Source organism: Lutra lutra, chromosome 4 (genome assembly GCF_902655055.1).
Source record: "Lutra lutra chromosome 4, mLutLut1.2, whole genome shotgun sequence".
Classification (NCBI taxonomy): Eukaryota; Metazoa; Chordata; class Mammalia; order Carnivora; family Mustelidae; genus Lutra; species Lutra lutra.
The window spans coordinates 56,509,195-56,526,813 of record NC_062281.1 but is presented as its reverse complement, the minus strand read 5'-3'; the positions used below and the strand labels follow the sequence as shown (position 1 = coordinate 56,526,813).

Genomic DNA, 17,619 nt, shown 5'->3' with positions numbered 1-17,619 from the left:
AGGCTGCTGCACGTCATTGTTTGGTTTGAGGTTCTGAAGGTGAGATTGTATATTCTCCCTTCTATAGACTAATAAGATGGTATATTTATGATAATATATTTATATTTATTATGATACATTTATAATTATGATGACCACCTGCCTTCAGATGCCTGTTTTTCCATTTACTCTCACTTCATATCTATAACAAGATGTCTAAAATAGATAATAAACTCTTTCCTAGTGATGTATGAACTTAATTATTTGATTTATTTGACTCATATTCAAACCAGCTATTCCCAAAATATGGCCTTTCTGCCTATGGAATGTTGTGTAATCTATAGCCAGTATCTACTGTTACCACTGGGAATTTTTCTCCATTATAACAGCACCCAGATTTTGTCTGTTGTATATCTGTATATATTATATGAACATTATTCAGTCTTTAAAAAAAAGAAATCCTGGGGCGCCTGGGTGGCTCAGTGGTTAAAGCCTCTGCCTTCGGCTCAGGTCATGATCTCAGGGTCCTGGGATCGAGTTCCGCATCGGGCTCTCTGCTCAGCAGGGAGCCTGCCTCCTCCTGTCTCTCTCTGCCTGCCTCTCTGCCTACTTGTGATCTGTCTGTTAAATAAATGTTTTAAAAAAATCTTAAAAAAATCCTGCCACTTGTGACAACATAAATGAAAATTACAGGCATTATGCTAAGTGAAGTAAAGTCAGACAGAGAAAGACAAATTCCGTATGACCTCACTTATCTGTGGAATTTCGTATAAGCTGAACTCAAACAGAAGAAGAGTGGTTGCCAGTGGCTAGGGGTCGAGGAGATGAGATACTGGTCAGAAGGTACAAATGTCTACTTACAAAAGGACTAAGCTCTGGGGACCTAATACACAGCATGGTGACTTCAGTTAACAATATTGTATAGCTGAAAGTTGCTAAGAGAGTAGATCTTAAATGTTCCCCCCATACACACACACAAAGCAATTATGTGAGGTGCTGGATTTGTTAACTAACCTTATTGTGGTGATCATTTTGCAATACAGGCTTGTATCAAATCATCACATTGCACACTTTAAACTTGCACAGTGTTATATGTCAATTGCATTTCTATAAAGCTGGAGGGGAAAGGAGTCAACTGGAGCTGGAGGAGGCTGGTGAAGAACAGCCACTGCCCTGAGCAGTACCAAGGTGGGCGAGGAACTATGGGCCTGTGCCAGTACGGCTAGGCAGGCTCCGCTTCCATCTGCTGGGAGATGGTGGGGGCAGCACAGCTGTGAGGCTTGTTGTTCATTCGGATAGCCTCAGGCAGCTTTTCAAAGTTAGATGTTGAAAACCAATAAATGAAATTATAAGAAAGAACAGCATAAATGCCTTTACTCTACTTATGGTCCTCTTGGCAACTTTTTCCATCTAAATGCTGCTCTCTGCAGTCTCAAATCAGGAAAATTAATACAGAACAGAAGTTTCCAAACTTTTCATCATAAATCCCTCTACCAAGAGAAAAGTTGAAATTTTATGACCCTTAGTAAATAAAACATCTTTTTGATTTTTAATATTTATCAAGAGAACCTCAAACAGTTACCTATTATGTGCCCAGGAAAAATAAAAACAAGATACGGACTTTAAACATAGACTTTGTTCCAGTATTATTCTTGTTTTTTACTTCACTTAAAGAGTTTTTGGTGTCTGTGTAAGAGAATAAGCAGACGATGTCAGAATGCAGGCTATCTCCTTCCACATTTTGTGACTACAAGGTTAGAACTAGAATTGCTCAGTAACTTTGTACTCTGATTTAAGGGAATATGAATGACCTACTTAACCTAATGTATCTGTTATACGGAAGCCAGAGGTGCCCTGTAATTGGCTCAAGATACCATATATTTCTTTAAATGATAAAAGAAGTTTCTATTTAACAAACAAGTACAGATTTTCACCAACGTATCTACCCAACGTACATAGGTCAGAGGAAAACTCTGAGGGAAAGAAAAACTGTATGGGCAAAATTTCAAGGTTCCATTCCCTGTGCATGGGATATTGATGGACTTGTAAAACTTACAGAGGCAGCTAGGGACCCTGGGCATTTAGTAAATATATCAGTAAAGGATGGTGGAAAATAAGACTTTTCCCCGGCCAGGGGATAAATAAAGTAGATGAAGTTTGTCTTGTATGTTATTTTCTCATATGTTCTCATATCCCAGTACTCTTTCCAGGATATCCAAGGTGTCTTTTGTATCCTCTATAGACCTATACATACATGCGATGCACAAACAGGCACACACATATACATGTACACATAGAGAGACAGGGTCCCCAGTCTGTTCTGTTGAAATTCAGCCATACTAACTAAGAAAGCTATATAACCCTGTATTTTACAGACTTTGAAAATACTTACATTTTAATAGTAAACACTTACCATCTTAAAACCCTTTCTGAAAAGGGAAGCGATTTCTAATACAAGAGGTTGACAGTTGACAGAGAAAACGTGGGGAAAACACAAAGGTGTCTGACCCCTTCCTACCCACCATCTTCTGCACTCTTGTGGAAAATTCATCAACACACAGGCTGCAATCCCTTCTACTAAGTCAAAATCAAGCTTTAATAACATCACAATTTCATACAGAGTTCTGTAACTTATATTAGGCACTCGGTATGTATTTTATTTGTTGACCGGGGAAGATACGAAGGAGAATATCATCTGAAACTGTAGTGTACAATATTTAAGTCAATATAGATATAAATATTTAAATTTAAGGTAAATTTAATTTATAATTTAAAAATATTTCATAGAATTTTACTTAAAAAAAATTTCTCTTGGAAAGTCCAACTTTTTTTTTCTTTTTATGTTCAGTTAGCCAACATATAGTCCATCATCAGTTTTTGATGTAGTAGTCAACAATTCATCAGTTGCCTGTAACACCCAATGCTCATCATATCATGTTCCCTCCTTAATACTCATCACCTGGTTACCTCATGCCTCCCTCCCTCTCCCTTCTGTAACCCTCAGTTTGTTTCCATGGTTTGTCTCCCTCTCTGATTTCTTCCCATTCGGTTTCCCCTTCCTTCCTTTATGGTCCTCCACACTATCCTTTATGTTCCATTAATTTAACTCTGTACTTTCAAAAAAGGCATTTGGTCCAAATGAAGAAAATCTTTAACTATTGTTCTTTAATTACAAAGCAAAGACTCATATTCTCTTTTCATGAAATACTATTATTTGACAAGAAAAGAATAAATATTTCATGTTTTTAAACTAATGGTCAAATTATTGACCTCCTTAGTCAGTTTCAACAAATTTGAACGTTTTCCATTTTCTATTCTTTAGCTTGTACCTAAGGAATTGAACACCTTCCTCAAAAATAAGGCTATCAGATAGGCAGTTGACAGAGCCTACCACCAGAGGGCAATAAAGAAGTTGAATCTTGAAGCCATGTAGTGAAATAGTGGGGGTTTAAATAAAAGGAACATTTCACAGTATGCTTTTCTGAACAATGTTATATATATATAATAACTTAATGGACTATACGTACATGCATTCTGAAAAATCAGCAGCATACTTCACTGGTCAATTTCTATGACAAGGGGAATGTAATTTGAGTATAGAAAACAGTGTACTTATATCTTAAAATTCTACCCCTACAGAATGTATTCACCACTGAAAAATTGTAGGAATAATAACTTTCTGTGACTTAATGACCAAGCTACCATTATCAAGAGTAAAATTTATTTTCCAATGATGCTCGAATGCACAGGAAGAATGCATATCTAGGAGAATGGATAAACTCAGAGTGACATATGAAAATAAATAATACTTAAAGTGGGAAAGGTATGAGATCTAGAAGGAAGAATTTTCTCTGTACTAGTGTGGATATATGCATAGCTTCTAAGAAACATAAAAACCACTCTAGGAAATATTTTTAGCTAGGAGAGGATTAACATGGATGAGGGAGAAAAGAAAGCTGGCTTTTAAAATATACTTTTATTTACCTATCCACTTGTTTATTTGCTTGTTTGTTTGTTTGTCTTTATGTTTGCAATATGGGGAAACATTGGATTTAAGACCAGTATCCCAATAGAACAAAGAAACTGAGGACTATACTGGAGCCAGCCAACGTTTGACTATCTTGTAATAATATTGTGAAATACAGCCAAATCATTTGAACTATAAGCATTCTCTCTAAAAATAATCTTAAGACATCAACTTCAATTTAGATGGTAAGAAAGTAGCACAAAATATATAGTGCTACTTGTTAAGCTTTCTTTAGAGAAAGAATACAGATTTGGGATCAAATAAAAAGTGTCAGCAAGCCTCATAGACATAAAATATTCTGATTCCTATTATTATGACATGCCTCTACAAGAGGAAACTGGATGACAATTTTCCCAGGTTTCATAGTCTATGCATAACTGTTAGAAAAGAAACATCTCCAGGAAAACATAGTGTTAATGGATTCTTTCTTGGGTGCTCTCCAATATAACCACAAGGAGTTCCTCTTTTCTTCACCAATATATATGGAGAGATGGAGGCAGGTGTGACTTGGAGGACTGATTGAAATAGAGCAAGGTGATCAATACTTTGTTTTTTAAAAATAAAAACTTCTATTTAAATAGTCTTCCCATCAAATAACGTTTAATACAAGTTCTTAAAGCCTGGTGTAACAAATATTTTGAAGTTTGAAAATTGGTCATGATTAATTCATGTGGTTTTATTTCTGCCAAAATTTGATTGGTATAATTTTATATGAATATACTTTCAACTATGAATTACAGTTCTATGGGTACAATAACTGCATTTACTAAGAGTCCAATAGAATTTAATTGGATATATCACTGACTAAAAGAATATATATAAGAAGAACAAGACAGTTTTAAATTATACTAAATCATAATAATTTTTACAGTTAGAAGTACATTTAATATGAAATTTTTGAATTTCATAAAAACCATGACTTGAAATTATTTATATATTTTTGAGGGCTTATATATTATTAATGATAAATGTAAAAAATCTTTGAAGAAATTTTAGGATTCCAGGTTATTTTTGCTAGTAATTATAGGAAAATAGTGTTTTCATCACAGATGTCTCCTTCATAATGCAAATAAGTCATGATAACTTTATTGCTTAAATGTTTGCTAGAACATTTGCTAGATCTTTTTTGTTTTGTTTTGTTTTTTTTAAAGATTTTATTTATTTATTTGACAGAGAGAGATCACAAGTAGACGGAGAGGCAGGCAGAGAGAGAGAGAGAGGGAAGCAGGCTTCTTGCTGAGCAGAAAGCACGATGTGGGACTCGATCCCAGGACCCTGAGATCATGACCTGAGCCGAAGGCAGCGGCTTAACCCACTGAGCCACCCAGGCGCCCCATTTGCTAGATCTTTTAAAGAGGAAACAGCCAGTATTTTCCTTCCTATTCCTGCTATTTTCTTCTTTCAGATGTTTAACCTTAATTAACAGAAACTCCTGGAAGGGGACCAAGTCAGGGAACAATGAATCACAATGACACACAGAAATGTACAGACTGAGGACCGGACAGGAGGGTGACTATTTTGGTCTGATATAAAGCCTAATTTTTCAGACTCCAAAGCATAACTCCAAGAGATTCATTTTTCTGTCAAATGGGCATTTATTTACACGGAGTCTCATCAATTCTGAGTTAAACACAAGATACAATGCACCCTCCATGTGCTTAGACCCTGTGGGAAGCAAAATCCAGTATCAATAAACCAAGAGTCCACATGATGGTAGTGGAGAAGCAGCCCTAGAAGTTTTCCCTGAGAATAAGAGATTTGAGAAACAGGCCTGCCTCCTCCCTTGATGGGGCAGGGGGAGCAATTCAGTAAACAGGGTCCTGCTCAAAGAGTCACAACACAAGTCAGATGCTGCAGCCCTCTCCTTAATGGGTTATCAGGGTATACATATACCTAGATATTTATCTGGGGACTGACCTCCCAATAAAAATATGACCCACCAATTCTTTTAAACTATACTCCTAAGATGAATCACACAAACAGAAACACAAACACAATTTAAACATAGTTTCTGACCACAAAGATATTTTTAGAAAAAAAAATTTCTTATTTGAAATAACCTAATATACTTAACACTGCTAATCTTTATTTCATCTTCCATCTTTAAATATTATCCATTAATTTCTAGTGAGATTTTCATTTGCCAAATTTTTGTACATTTTTATAAAAACTTTTCCTTTGCCTAGACTTGATAATGGTGGTGTTGGTTGGTTTGCTTAGCTTTCTGTGTCACTATAATTAAAATATTCCCTGCCTCTCTAATAATATTGTAAAACTGTTCCCAATATGGTCAAACAAGAGGCAAAATTTTTTGAAATATTTTTTGCAAAAATTCACTCAACTATTTTATAATTAAGTATGTCTCAATTCCACATTTATACACAATTGATAGTTTGCCTAGAATGAAATTTTAGATTGAAAATTCTTTTCTTGGGGTGCCTGGGTGGCTCAGTGGGTTAAAGCTTCTGCCTTCGGCTCAGGTCATGATCCCAGAGTCCTGGGATTGGGCCCCCCATCAGGCTCTCTGCTTAGCGGGAAGCCTGCTTCCTCCTTCTCTCTCTCTCTTTGCCTGCCTCTCTGCCTACTTGTGATCTCTGTCAAATAAATAAATAAATAAATAAATAAATAAATAAATAAGAAAGAAAGAAAATTATTTTCTTCAGAATTTTGAAGGAAGTGTTTACTTTCTTTTGTTTCCAGTAGTGCTACTGAGAAGTCCAATACCATTCTCACTATTGATACTTTTATAGATGATACTCTCTTCCTTCTTTCCCCAACAGTCCACATTCTTTTAGGACATTCCATTTATCCCCAAAGTTCTGACATTCCACAATAATATCCAAGGATATAATGTTTTTTTAACTCATTGTACTTAGCTTTCATTGGATTCATTGTATCTGGAAATCCACATATTGTATTTCTGCAACATTGTCTTGTATTCTTTCTTTGATAATTTCTTCCTAGCCTTTTTCTGTTTTTCCTTTCTGGAACTGGTATCAGCTGGATGTTGTGCCTCTGAGACTGGTGCTCTAATTTACTTTTTTTTTTTTTTTCTATTTCCATCTCTTTTTTGTTGTTCTATTTTCTGGAATATTTTCTGTTATATCTTCTAAGCCTCTTAATAATGTTTTAATTAATATCATGTCATGATATTTTCAAAGATATCTCTCTTGTTGCTTTGAAACAAAGCCTTAGACTCATATGGCTTGTTAAAGTTTTTCAGACAATATTAATTCAGTATTTAAAATTTCTTAATTTTTAATTATTCTTTGCCTATTTTTATTTTGTTTTCCCTTTGTTTGTATCCATTATATTAGATGCTTTCTGCAAATATCTTTTAAACTTGATCATCTACCCATTTTTAAGAATAAGGTATTAAAAAGCTTACTGGAAACTCTGTGAACATAAATAGACATTTTTATTACTTGTCAATAGCTGGGCTGCAGAGTGATGAACAGGTGGGGACAGGGACATTTCATTGTGCTTAAACCAAATCAGTGGGTCCTTTCTCCTTGGACATTAAATATCCCCACAGAGGAATTCTATTCACCTGCATAAAGAACATAAACCCAGTAACCTATATTTGGGAAAATAAACAGTGAGTTCATTATGCTGACTTTAACTCAAACTCTCTGTTTTTAATTAATTATCTCACTTCTATTTTCAGTCTGGTAGTATTCCAGAACCCAGTCTTTCTAACTGAACCTCTCCATGGAAAACTCCATGCTTCTGCAGGAATAGCAGAAGAAGAGTCATGCTATTGTTTGTTTGGGGATGGGAATTTGGAGGTGGGTATATCTACTCCTTACCCAAATTTTCAAATAACCTCCAATTTTTCAAGTCCACTATGTACATATATTTTAAGGTACTTCTAACTCCTAAGCCTTACCAAGATTTTAGTTTTCAGCTAAATTTCTTAATGACTTCTTGCTTGAGGAGTTTTTGCAGAGTGGAGAAAATCTAAATTTAAATCACATTAATCCATCCATCTCCCATCTCCCAAAATTTTATTTATCATCTTTATCATTAGGAGATTATATCCTTATATCCAATAATCCTTGCCTTTCTGGGCCTGACCATTTATATTAATGTTACCTTCCCATAGTTATTAAGCCAAGGATTTATTCACTGAATTATAGGACTTGTATACTTAGCAAAAGTGAAGATCGCTTTCTATCAGTATTTTCTTCCATTTCATAGGTCTATTGCAAGAATCTTTTTTTTTTTTTTTTTTTTTTTTTTTTTTTTTTTTTAAAGATTTATTTATTTATTTATTTGACAGAGAGAAATCACAAGTAGGCAGAGAGGCAGGCAGAGAGAGAGGAGGAAGCAGGCTCCCTGCTGAGCAGAAAGCCCGACGTGGGGCTCGAACCCAGGACCTGGGATCATGACCTGAGCCGAAGGCAGCAGCTTAACCCACTGAGCCACCCAGGCGCCCCAATTGCAAGAATCTTGAAAAGCATTATGCCACACCTGGAGTTTGAAAATATTTATGGATAAAATATTTCCAAAATAAGTTTAAAAATTAAGATGGTAGACACAAATACCTTGGATTCTGATTATGGCTCTAAATTACATTGGAAAATTTTAATCACTCAGTGCCCTAAGCTTCTTTCCTATAAACTGGAGATAACAACAATATCTAAATCATGTGGTTATAGTGAGAACTAAATAATGTGTAAAATACTCAGAAGAATGGAACAGTTTCACAAAGCATTCCAGTGTACTATTGTTCTTCCTGAGCTCTCCCAGACTTAAAATTTCCCTCCATTTTTGTACTTAGCTATTTAGATCTCTTTCTCTTACTCTTCTGCTTTTTAAGAGTATCTAGGACCAATCAAGTGTTGCTATGTTGTGTTTTCATTTTAATTCATCTCAAAGGATTTCTCATCCTCCTTATTATTTCTTCTTTCTTCCATAAGTTATTCAGGAATATATTGTTTGATTTCCACATATTCATGAGTTTCACAAATTTCTTTCTGTTAATGACTTCTAATTTCATTCCATTGTTGCCTGAGAGCATACTCTATATCATTTACATCCTTCTAAATTCATTATAATCCATGTTATGTCCTAGCATATGGTCTATCCTGGATAATGTTTCATGTACACTTGAAAGGAATGTAAGTTCTGATGCTGTTAAGTGAAATGTTCCATAGACATCTCTTAGTTCTAGTTGGTTAATATTGTTGTTCAAGTCTTCTATTTTCTGTTCATTTTCTGTCTAGCTGTTCAGTTATTAAAAGTAGGGTATTAGAGTATTCAAATATTATTATAGAGCTATTTTTCCTTTCAGTTGTGCCCAATTTTGCCTCAGGTATTTTGAGTTTCTATTGTTAGGTACATATATATTTATAATTATTATATATTATTGAGGAATTACCATTTTTTTAAAGATTTATTTATTTATTTTAGAGAGAGACAGAGAGAGAGAGTGTGAGCAGAAGGAGGAGAGAGAATCTTCAAACAGACTCCCCATTGGGTGCAGAGGCTGACATAGGGCTTAATTTCAGGATTCTGAGATCATGACTTGAGCCAAAATCAAGAGTCAGCCCCTTAACTCACTGAGCCACTCGGATGCTCCTGGAATGACTGTTTTATTATTATAATATCTATTTGTCTCTAGTAAAAATTTTGATCTTAAGATGTATTTTTCTGAGGCACCTGGGTGGCTCGGTCAGTTAAGCATCTGACTTTGGCTCAGGTCATGATCTCAGGGTTCTGGGATCCAGCTACACATCCTGCTTCATGCTCAGCAGGGTGTCCGCTTCTCCCAGTTCCTCTCCCTCTGCCCCTCCCCCTGCTTGTGCGAGCGCTCTCTCTCTCTCTCTCACAAATAAATAAAATCTTCAAAAAACATACTTTTTGATATTTGCTTAGCAGGCCAGTTTGGTTTGGTTACTATTTTCCTGGTATATCTGTTTCAATCCTTTTATATTTTACCTATACATGTTATATAGATAAAAGTGTATCACTTTGTTAGAGAGCATATGTTTGGATCTTTTTTTTTTAATTTACCCTGCAAATTTCTACCTTTAGATGGCATACTTAATCTTTTTATATTAAATATAATTATATTTAATTTTGTAATTTTATATTAAATATAATTCATGCGGGATTTTTTTGTCTGGCATTTGCAAAGTTATTTTGCATATGTCATGTCTTTTTCTAATTGCTCTACCTCTATTACCAACTTGGTTTTGCTGTTGTTGCTATTAAATAGATATTTTCTGGTGTTCTATTTCAATTCCCTTATTTTTTTACTATATTTTTGAGCTATGTATTCTTTTTTTAAAGATTTTATTTTTTTGAGAGAGTGAATGAGAGAGAGAGAGAAGAGAGCAGGAGCAGAAGGAGAAGGAGACTTCCCTGCTGAGTAGGGAGTCCGATGTGGGGCTGGCATCATGACCTGAGCCAAAGGCAGACACTTAACCAACTGAGCCCTTGAGGAAGGAAGCACCCCTTGAGTTATTATATTGTTAATGCTTGCCCTAAGGAATATAACTAACATCTTAACTTATAAGTAACTAGCTCTGATTGATACCAACTTAATTTCAATAGTATATAAAATTTTGCTCCTATGTAGCTCCATTCCATTCCCCTCCTAGAGCCTAGCATCATCACCCTGTTTCTGTGGAAACTTATGTGGAACTCTTGAGCTTCTAAACACCTCAAAGAGACATTTAATAAGATCAAAGGTTCTGGAGGGAGGATGCATTTCCTTGCCACAATTTTAATTTTACTATAGGACTAGATAATGCATGCTTTTTGTACAAAATTCAAAAGTAACAGTGGTGAGTGTAATTCTCTTATACACTTTTCCTTCAGCCACCCATTTCCCCCTCCCGGAAGCAATCACTGTAATGAGCTTCTTATGTGTTTTTCAGGGGTAGTTTAGTCAGACATGGGCCATACAGAGGATAATTCCTCTTATTAAGGTAATTTTGTGTTTTATTTTTCTGAATTGCACTCTGCAGGAATCTGAATTCTTTTTCTAAGACAAGCCTTAAGAGATAAGTCAGCTTCAGTATAACCTTTATTGTCTCCTTATTCCATCTCACCCAAATAATAGCATCTTTGAATTTCATCAATAAAAGTGAGATTCATTGGCTTCAACTGTGCTGATCTACTCAGGAGAAAGAATGATATGGCTATAAGGTTCTAAACTGTATGGATCTACACATTTACGAACATGTTGAAATCCTGGCTAAGTCATCTCTCTATGTTTATAGCATGCAAACATGCTGTTCTCTGCTGTTAATATCATTTTAGGAATTCCCTTCACATCGCTCCTTGATTAAATCTCTTGTTTTCTGTGTCCCACATTTTCCTCATTTTCAGTTTGTTATCTCATGTTTATGGAGCACATAGTACAATTTCTTCATAAGAATCAGCATGTAGGGGCGCCTGGGTGGCTCAGTGGGTTAAAGCCTCTGCCTTCGGCTCAGGTCATGATCCCAGGGTTCTGGGATCGAGCCCCACATCGGGCTCTCTGCTCAGCAGGGAGCCTGCTTCCTCCTCTCTCTCTGCCTGCTTCTCTGCCTACTTGTGATCTCTGTCTGTCAAATAAATAAATAAAATCTTAAAAAAAAAAAGAATCAGCATGTAGAAAATATGTTTTTTGAGATATTGCACATCTCCAAGTCTTTATTCTAGTGTCTGCTGAATTAATACTATAGAATTGTAGATTAGATTTAATTTTCTTTCAGAATATGGAACAAAAGAATCTACCCACCTCCTGGCATTGCTCTTGAGAATTCTGAAGCAATTCTGATTTTTACTAATATATATATATATATTTGTGTGTCCTTTTGTTTATCTTTCTTTTTGTGAGCAATTAGAACTGTGCATTGGTTGGTAAGTGCTGTTCTTACTTTCACAGTAACATGCTTAGTTTAATCCATTATGATGGGTGCTCAGTAGGTCCTTTTTGTAAAGAAATTTATGTTCTTATTTTGGGAAATCTGCTTGTATCATTCTTCCTTCTTTTTCTGCTCTGTCCTTCTCTAACTCATACTATTGGATACTGCATCTCTTTAATGCGCTTTCCAATTTTCTCTCCTCTTTTTCATACATTTGGTTTTTTGTTCTATTTCTCATAGATTTTCCATATTTATCTTCCAGACCTTCTATTTCTTTCTGTTTCTTCTCTAGTGTGTTCATGATGTTTTTATGAAGAAGCTAAAGAGTTGAAATAGGACTATCTGGAAGTATTAACATATATGACAAAGGGCTAGGAAGTATAATACACATTCATCTTTGTTTCTTTAAATTCCATGAGAAGTGCTTAGTACATAACAGACTTGCAATAAATTTGTCATGGAAGAAAGAAAGAAAGCAAGCAAGCAAGCAAGCAAGCAAGCTAGATTCTAGTCCCAACATATATGTCTTTCCTATGTTGTCATCCTCATAGTATGACCTCTAATGGTCTCCATTTCTAGCTAGAAATTTAAGACCACATTTTCTCTCTGCCACTGACAACTCTAAAATTAGTTGCTTCTACTAATTCTACTTTTTAATACCATCCCCTGATGATGAATATCATTATATAATACACAAACACAAATTTTAGTTAACTGAAATTTTTAAATTATCTCAAATATAAAACTTACTATACAGGCTAAGTAAAAGAATTGAACTCTCTAGTACTTGGAATCCACTAAAAATCCATCCCAATTTATTATGTTTTTGCTAGACCTTAACTATTTAATTCTAGTAAACAAACCAGGACTGCAATTTGGTAAACTGATTTCTTCCTTGAATAAATTTCAAAATTCTTTCTTGTATTATGTATCATACAGTGATCCAGCCACCCACATTGGTTCGTTAAAATGTGAAATAGTTTCATACAATTCTACTGATTAAGCAGGGGTCATGTGAAGAATTTTCTTGTGAAGTGGAACAGTGCAAAAGGTTTATATATCTTGATAGTGATTACAGGGAAGCTATTGATCTTTATCACACAGGCAATTCATATTTTAAAAAATAGTTTCAAAGTAAGTCTTTCAAATTCTAGGCATCTATACCTTTAAATCAGTCGGACAACAGCCAGATCTTTTTAAACCTTGGACTCTGTTTGCCAATCCACTAGCTTAAAAAGCATGCTTTTCATTCCTCTTTTTAAATAAAAGCAGCCTTGTCTGCACTGATTTCATCATCTCCATTGAAAATGTTTATCTGCCAAATGAAAAAGAAGAGTACAAATTAGAAACACTGATACATCTTCTGACATTATTCATTTAGAAGCTAGTTCTCAAGTTGTCATTACATTTACCACATAAAAATTAGAAATGATTTGTTTGGAGACCTACAGCTATTTCTAGACCCAAGATGTTTGGACAACTGTAGATAAAGTTTCATTATCAGACTGAACTAAATATGCTATAATTATATATAAATCAGGATGATTTTTGTTCCATGAACTTAAGTTATTAATCTACTCAGGCCAAGCAGCAGGATACCATCATTCTCCAAAATTATACAAGTGTATTTCCCAGCCAAAAATGTAAGAAGCGATGTTTGAAAATTAAGGTCAAGGATTGGTTGGACAATACTCATGTTTCTATGATCTGATTGTTTCCATCTTTCTTCTGGTCTGTGAAATTCAGCCTACTTTCACAAAACCTGTGTTTCCTTATGTTTCATTTGTATTCATCACACTTGAAATTGTTAGTTAAATGTCTATTTTTTCCAATAAACTTTGGGCCAGGGACCTCTCCTGTCTTATTCTGTATGTCTAATAATACCATATTAGGTATCAATATTTGTTGAATGAATTAGTTAATGATAAATGAATGCAGAAAAAGAAGCCTAATTTATTAGGCTGAGAATTGATTTAGGTAGGGAATGGAAGTTGGAAAGTTCGAATGACCCTGTATTTTCCAAAAATTTTACATGATAACAGTTTTTTAAAACTTTAGTATGCAAAATGTTATATACATGGAGTTAACAAATAGTAAAAAAAGAATGATGGCATAGGTAGCTGAAAATGTTGATTTTTTAGTTACCTAAGTCCTAGGGAAAGTAGGAAACCAAAAGCAATTCATAATTCTGTACTTAATATTTAAGAAATAGGATTTAAGGATTCATTAGCGTACTGAATTATTATGATTTCTAGACCAATTAGCATAATTGATTTAAATAACATACGAGATGCAGACTTCTAAGAATATTTACCATGTTAATCAAACAAAGAATTACACTGAAATATGAGTTTGCTTTTCTATCATATCAAAATCTCATACTTGGGCAAAGATGACATTTTTAAGAACTTACTTTTCAATATAGAAAATTCTTGCTGATTTTGCATTTTATGTTCTTATTAAAGCAATTTTCTAATGTTTTCTTTTCATATGTTAAGATATTTTGTTTATAAAAGAATATGTAATGTTTCCCTGTAGGGCTACAAACATGACTAGAATGCTACATAGCAGTGCTTCGGATATAATCTAAAAAAAATGTCCTTATGTGCAACAGCAGAGACCAATGATTCATGAAATTACTCAATGTTGGGTATATTCCTTCTTATAGAACTAATAGTTTACACAAGACATTTTCCTTCCAACTTTGAATACAAATATAAATTCTACTCAGTATGTCAGCATTTACATTAAAATGAATTTCTTACTCATGGGAAAAGCTTTAATTGAGTGTATTTAGAAGTTTGGAAATCAGCAGCACATCATGGTGAACAATTTAAATGTGATTTTGCCTACTTGGGCTGGAATAAAACAAGTAACAGAAGAGAAAGAAAAAAAAACGGGCGAGAGATCTTTCTTTTGCCTATTAACAAAACTATTACTTTTTCTGCATCTATACCAATACACTCAACTTCCCTTCTCCTGAACAGAAGGAATGCCCATTTCCTACCATAGCCTGTTGTTTCGTTTGTGCTCAGGATCCCATCACAGCTCACCGCTCAAGACTCCACTTTTGAAACTATCCCCATTTATCCTACATCAACATTTTCTTCTTTAAACTTGATTTTTCTCCAAAATACATAAGTATGCCTTAATATCTTTCATTTTATTTTTTAAATATATATTTAATATTAATTAAATACTTTATTTTAAAATCTCTGTTACTAAACTGTCCATGTGTCTTCTAACAGTCACTGTCAGATACATGAAAATGATATCACTATCTCCTAAGAGGAAATTTTTCTTCTATAACCAAGGTAGGAACTTCCATTACCTTGTATCATGTCTCATTGTTAATTCCTTTATTTTACCAATCATAATATGAATCTTCTTTATTTTGTTCACTTGATAATTTAGTCTTTTTCCTCTAAGTAGCATATAGGCTCTTTGAGGCAGATTCCTTAACTCTTGTTCATCACTGTATCTTGAGCTCCTAGAAGTGATCAGAACATAGTCATTATTTAATGTGTATTTACTGAATGAATAAAAGACCTATTCAAGTCTCTTTGGAAAAATTAAGTTTCAACCCTAAGTAATGATGCAAAAGAGACAAAATGTCTTATTGCCACTTGCATTTCTCTATCTTTCCTCCCTTCTGTCTTCCAGATATCTAGTACCCTTTTACTTCTTCACTGTAATATTATCTCTAGTATTTTGCCCTCTAGACAGTCCTCATTGTCCAAAATAATAACCATTTCAAAAAATAACTCAATTCATTTAGCTCATGTATCTTTAAATGAGCAGTAAGACAAGCCCAGTTATTTAATTTAATTAATTCATGTTAAGGCAAAAAAATTAAGATTTGTATTTTTTTCCCTACCAGCTTTCTCAAGTGCATATTAGATTGTTCAAAGGAGCAATCATTTTGTAACTCTTGTTGGCAAGAAATCAGACTCTGTGTGATTCTCCAAACATCTTTACTAATTCCTAAGGAGATCTGTGTAACTGTTTCCCAATTTTAACCATTTCTTGTATTATCATGTAATTAGCCCTGGGCATAGATACCTATTTTCTAAAACTACTTTCATCATTTTTATCCTTCCAAACCTATTTATCCTGCTTTTCTTATCCATATTAATGGGAATATCATCTACCTTTATCATATATGACCACCATCATATGATTTTATTGCTCAAGGCACAAAAAGATTATCACCTTCTCTCACCTCTTACATAGTGACCAAATATTCTCAACCCTATCTGAAATATAACGTGAAATCCATAAATTCATCTTATTTACATCCCTTGTGGTGTGCCTCTAGGGTAAGCCTTCTTCCACACATCTCCTTATCCACACAGCTAGTATGATCTTGCTAGAATGCAAACTTTCCAGACCATTTCCACTTACAACAGGAAAATAATCCCTTCAGGATCTAGTATATGCCTTCCTTCTCAAACTACTCTCAACTTTTCCACATGGAGCACATGATAATTACAAGTAAAACCAGCATTTAGAGACCTGGTTTGAGGTGACGTGGCTAAATGCACCAAGAAGGTCAGAATCCTGGGTAAATATGGGACCCGTTATGGTGTCTCCCTCAGGAAAATGGTGAAGAAGATTGAAATAAGCCAGCACACCCAGTACACTTGCTCCTTCTGTAGCAAAACCAAGATGAGAAGACAAGCTGTGGGGTTCTGGCATTGTGGCTCCTGCATGAAAACCATTGCTGGTGGCACCTGGACCTACAACATCACTTCTGCCCTCATGGCAAAGTCAGCCATCAGACTGAAGCAGTTGAAGGACCAGTAGAAGCTCCACCATCTGAAACACTGCTAACCTATATTAAATGGGTTAATTTATGTAACAAAAATTTTTAAAAAAACAACATTTATTGGGCACATACTCCATTCCAGGAGGCATTATAAATATTTTGTTAGGTCCGTAATCAAAGAAGCGAGGCTGATACAAAGCGAAGGTCAAGCAGCAAGACTGATACAAAGCGAAGGTCAAGCAAGCTTTATTTCGCACCAAGCATCGAGAATCAAACCGACAGTTTGGGGCCGTCTCTTACAGAGAGGGCAACCACTCCCAGCCTCACAGACTAACTTTTATAGAGCAAAGGCCATGTGGTTGAGCCTGGCCACACACAGGTGGCCAATGAGATTGCAACACACAGAGAAAGCTGCACAATCATGCTAGGTCACACACGGGTGGCCAATTGAATTACAATTTACCCCATAGTAGATATTTGAACTAGTCTATCACCTTGGTCAGAATTGGCACCCAAAAGGCGCCCAAAAGGTGGGGCCCACACTCCTTGGTAGCTAGGGAGACAGTATGTGGGCTCCACTGATTGGATGTCTCCACCTGGCCCGACTCATCCCTGCATTCGGGCTCTGTTATCTCCACCTGACCTGACCTGCTCTTGTATTTGGGCTCTATTATCAGGGACTGGTCGGCCATATTTTACTACATAAACAACAAAAATGACTGTTCAACTGAGATGGAGCCGCTCTGGCTAAACAGGCCCTTACAATTTCACCAGGATAATCTCATTTATGTCTCACAATAACACACTAAGAAAAAAGTACTATCACTGTAATAAATGTTAAAATGAATAAAGTAAGGCCTAGAGAGGTTAAATAATTGTCCCATGCAAATGAAGAGAGTCAGGAATCAAACCCAGGTTAGCCTGCCTCCAGAGTTCACAGTCTATTTTTTAAATTTAATTTTTAAATTAAATATATTCGTTAT

The 17,619-nt window shown here is 35.0% G+C and overlaps 1 protein-coding gene across 1 annotated transcript; it reads left to right on the top strand.

The window, feature by feature from the left end:
* Positions 1–803: 803 nt before the first annotated feature.
* Positions 804–16,674, top strand: LOC125097264 (60S ribosomal protein L37a-like). Its single transcript, XM_047724878.1, has 2 exons — positions 804–822; positions 16,394–16,674. Exons 1-2 carry the CDS (start codon positions 804–806, stop codon positions 16,672–16,674), a joined length of 300 nt encoding a protein of 99 aa, XP_047580834.1.
* Positions 16,675–17,619: the final 945 nt, after the last annotated feature.